The following is a 4,369-nucleotide window of genomic DNA, read 5'->3' on the forward strand; positions in this document are numbered from 1 at the left end:
AGCTAGGTTTCCAAAAAAAAAAAAAAAAAAAAAACAACAACAAAGAAACTTCATAGCAAAGTTATCCCATAAGTCAACTGGATTTAACAGCTGTTTGTGGGATATTCTACCCAACAGACATGGAATACTTGTATTCTTGTAAGGTCCTTGGGAATTGTCTTGAAAATGTGTCACATTATAGGCCACAAGGCAAGCCTGAACCAATGCAAGAGAATCAAAATAATGCCCTATATCTTATCAAATCATAGTGATATAAAACTTATATCTTTCACTGAAGAAATAAGAAAGGAAATTTAAATATACCTAAGATCATATGAAAATGAAAGTACAACTTATTAGAACTTTTAGAATGCATCTAAAAAGTTCTAAGAAAAAAAGTTTATAGTTGCAATCCCTTACACTTAAAAAAATTCAGCTGGGCAGTGGTGGCACATGTCTTTAATCTCAGCACTTGGAAGGTAGAGGCAGGTGAATCTCAGTGAATTTAATGCCAACCTGGTCTATAGAGTGAGTTCCAGGACAGTGAGGAATGTTACACAGAGAAACCCTGTCTTGAAAAAAAAAAAAAACTCCAAAAAACAGAACAAACAAAAAAATCAGAGTTAACTAAAATAAATAGCCTAATGATGCACTTTAAGGTCTTAGAAAAACCAAGAATAAACCAAGTCCAAATGCAATAGACAGGGAAAAAAACGATAAAGATAGTGGCATAAATTCATGAAATGGAGACTAAGAATCACACAAAATCAATAAGACTTGTCTATTTGGAAAAAAATAAAAAGTTAATCAAATCCAGCCAAGCTAACCAAAGGAAAGAAGGAAGACTCAAATGAACAAAAGTAGAGGTGAAAAGAGAAACAATATGTCAGCCAGGCTTGGTGGCACTCAGGAGGCAGAGGCAGAGGCAAGAGGATCTCTGTGACTTTGAGGTCAGCATGGTCTACAAAGCAAGTTCCAGGACAGCCAGCACTGTTACACAGAGAAACCCTGTCTTGAAAAGCAAAACAAACAAAAACTATGTTACAACAGACCCCAATGAAATTCAAAGATTTCTTAAGAAATATTTTTGGAAACTTTTATTCCAAAAGACTGAAAAATCTAGAAGGAATGGATAAATCCCTAAATACATATAACTTATCAAATATAAACCAAATTATATAATCAGTGTACATAGACTTAAACAATGATACTGAAGCAGTAATTAAAAGTCTCTCTACAAAGAAAAGCCCAATATATGGCAAATTGAATTTTACCAAATTTTATTTTTTTAAAGTTAGGAACATGTCTGTGTGTATGTACATGTGTGTGCAAATGCCCAAAAGACACAGGAATCAGATTTCTCTCGAACTAGAATTGCAGGCAGTGGTGACGTGTGTGGTAGGAACTGACTTTGGTCCTCTACAAGAGCAACATGTGCTCTTGATCACCAAAACATCTCTCTAGCCTTCACCAGACTCGTAAGGATGTCCTAATTGAAGCCAGTACTTCTCAAACTGTTAAAATAGAAATAGAAATGCTACAGGTAATGCACACTACCTTGACTCCCAAACCATATATAGACAAACAAAAAAATAAAACTAAAGACCAATTTTCTGACTAATAGAGACACAAAAATCTCAACAAACTATTTGCAAACCAATTTGAGAAAACATTAATGACCAAGTTGGTTTAGTCATAGGGATGCAATACTGCCTATGTTAAATAGATGTTAATCAATAAATTTAATGCAATATATAATGCATTTAAAGATGAAAATCACAGGATCATTTCAATAGACACAGAAAATGGTCTTTAACAAAGTTAAACATGTCTTCATAATAGAGGTTCCAATGAAACTTAGAAGAGAAGGAACATATCTCAACATACTGGATGGCAAACCTATAGCCAACATGATCCTAAATGGGAGGAAAGAGCGTTTCCTCTAAAATCTGGAATGTGACAAGGTTGCCCATTTCTACTTTTATTCAATGTACTGTTCAAAATCTTGGCTATTGGCCTATCGCCACGGCCGCCTACAAGCTGGTCCTCATCTGGCACGGCGAGAGCGCCTGGAACCTGGAGAACCGCTTCAGCGGCTGGTACGACGCCGACCTGAGCCCGGCGGGCCACGAGGAGGCGAAGCGCGGCGGACAGGCTTTGCGAGATGCTGGCTATGAATTCGACATCTGCTTCACCTCCGTGCAGAAGAGAGCAATCCGGACCCTCTGGACAGTCCTGGATGCCATTGACCAGATGTGGCTGCCAGTGGTCAGGACCTGGCGCCTCAATGAGCGACACTATGGGGGTCTGACTGGTCTCAATAAAGCAGAAACTGCTGCTAAGCATGGTGAGGCACAGGTAAAGATCTGGAGGCGATCTTATGATGTCCCACCACCGCCAATGGAGCCTGACCATCCCTTCTACAGCAACATCAGTAAGGATCGCAGGTACGCAGACCTTACTGAGGACCAGCTGCCGTCCTGGGAGAGCCTGAAGGACACTATTGCCAGAGCACTGCCCTTCTGGAATGAAGAGATTGTCCCTCAGATCAAAGAGGGGAAGAGAGTCCTGATTGCGGCCCATAGCAACAGCCTTCAGGGGATCATCAAGCATCTGGAGGGTCTCTCAGAAGAGGCCATCATGGAGCTGAACCTGCCAACTGGCATTCCCATTGTCTATGAATTGGACAAGAACTTGAAGCCCGTTAAACCCATGCAGTTCCTGGGAGATGAAGAGACCGTGCGGAAAGCCATGGAAGCTGTGGCCGTGCAGGGCAAGGCCAAGAAGTGAAGGCGCACAGACAGACTTCTACCCCGAGACCCTCCTCCCTGCCTGTCTGCCTCCTGCGCCCTTCCCAGCACCCGTCACGTCACTGACTCCATGTTTAGGATCTTAAGTTTAAGTTGTAGCTGCAGATGGGGATCTGTGGCTCCCATTTTTAGTATTTTATCCCCTGCACCCACTCCCTTCATAGAATCTAGTCAGAGTAACACCTCTAGGGTGCAGGTTCTTGGTCCACATCCAGGGACAGTTCCTCTTCCCAGGATAATTGAGAGGTAGTAATTACAGGTTTCGTAGTCCTTTGTTTACAAGGGTCTGCTTTAGGAGGTCAGGGAGGAACCATGCTGTGGCCTGACCAGTGAGAAGCCTGTCCTGCACTCTTCTGCAGTTAGGTAACTGGGGCTGTAGTCACTTCCTCTCTGAGCCTAAAGGAGCTGCTGGCCCCCGAAGGTTGGGATCAATCCTGTCAAGTCTATGTGTTACATTTACTTTTACAAAATCAAAAGAACATATATATTTATCAGCACACAAAAACCCCTCTGAGGTTTCTAGTGGTGACTGAAATAGTCTATGTGGTCACCAGAAAATAAGCCATTCCTCATATCAAGTGGGATAAACTCCTTGTCCTCAAGGGACAGGAGTGTCCTTACTGTGTGTTAGGACCCCTCTGTCTTGTCTGGTAGAGGTGAAGTGCCCCTTGATCATGTCCAGGGTTTTGTCTTTCGCTATCTGAATCATGTTCCAGCTGCTTGACCCTACCGTGTGGGTCCAGAACTTGTTTCGGGCACACTAAATCTTCTTTTCCAGATCAGTATAATAAAGGAGTGATGTGCAACAAAAAAAAAAAAAAAAAAAAAAAAAAATCTTGGCTATTGTGTAGACACAATTCCACACTTAAAAGACAGAAGAACTTCAGCAGAAAATTCTCATAAGTAATGACTATATACCTATAACAAGAAGAAAACAAGGTGAAAAAATACCTAGGAGTAAACCTAACCATGGAGGTAAAAGATCTCTGCAATGTAAACTTAAAACACCAACAAAAGAAAATGAAGATAACACTAGAGATGGGAAGACCTTCCACGCTCATGGATCAGCAGAATTGATACCGTGGGAATGATCATGTTACCAATAGCAATCCATAGATTCAACACAGTCCCCATCAAAATTCCAATGACATTCTCCACCAAGCTGGGAAAATAATCTTTAAAGTCGTATAGAAACACAAAAGACTCCTAATAGACAAAATAATCGTGAGAGGCAAGAGCAATGCTAGAGGCATTACAATTCCTGGTTTCTAATTATACTGCAGAACTCTAGTGACAGTGGGGACTAAGGAGCCAGACTCCTTTTAAACAGCTGCTTGTCTATCATTCCCTAGACTCCGGGGCCTAGAGTATGGACTGGAAACTTTTTCTATAAATGCCTGTACAATAAATATTCTATACTCTATAGGCCATATCGTCATTGTCACAATGATTTCTCCAGAGAATGAAAGCAATGACAGACAATGAGACCAAAGAGGCCGGGGTCTATTACCTAGGGACTCAGGGGCATCCTTGGATCTCTACCTCTGGCAAAGTACAAGCATGTGGATGGCCAAATGGGA

At 41.5% G+C, this 4,369-nt stretch overlaps 1 protein-coding gene across 1 annotated transcript; it reads left to right on the plus strand.

The window, feature by feature from the left end:
- The first annotated feature begins 1,899 nt into the window (after positions 1 to 1,899).
- Positions 1,900 to 3,043, plus strand: LOC130863384 (phosphoglycerate mutase 1-like). Its single transcript, XM_057753335.1, has one exon. The coding sequence runs from the start codon at positions 1,900 to 1,902 to the stop codon at positions 2,767 to 2,769; it is 870 nt and encodes a 289-aa protein (XP_057609318.1). The 3' UTR covers positions 2,770 to 3,043.
- Positions 3,044 to 4,369: the final 1,326 nt, after the last annotated feature.

The sequence above is a fragment of the Chionomys nivalis genome, chromosome 21 (assembly GCF_950005125.1).
Source record: "Chionomys nivalis chromosome 21, mChiNiv1.1, whole genome shotgun sequence".
Classification (NCBI taxonomy): domain Eukaryota; kingdom Metazoa; phylum Chordata; class Mammalia; order Rodentia; family Cricetidae; genus Chionomys; species Chionomys nivalis.

What these genes read in the sequence shown, in the direction of transcription:
- LOC130863384 (XM_057753335.1), top strand. Translation starts at nt 1,900, where the DNA reads ATGGGAGGAAAGAGCGTTTCCTCTAAAATCTGGAATGTGACAAGGTTG.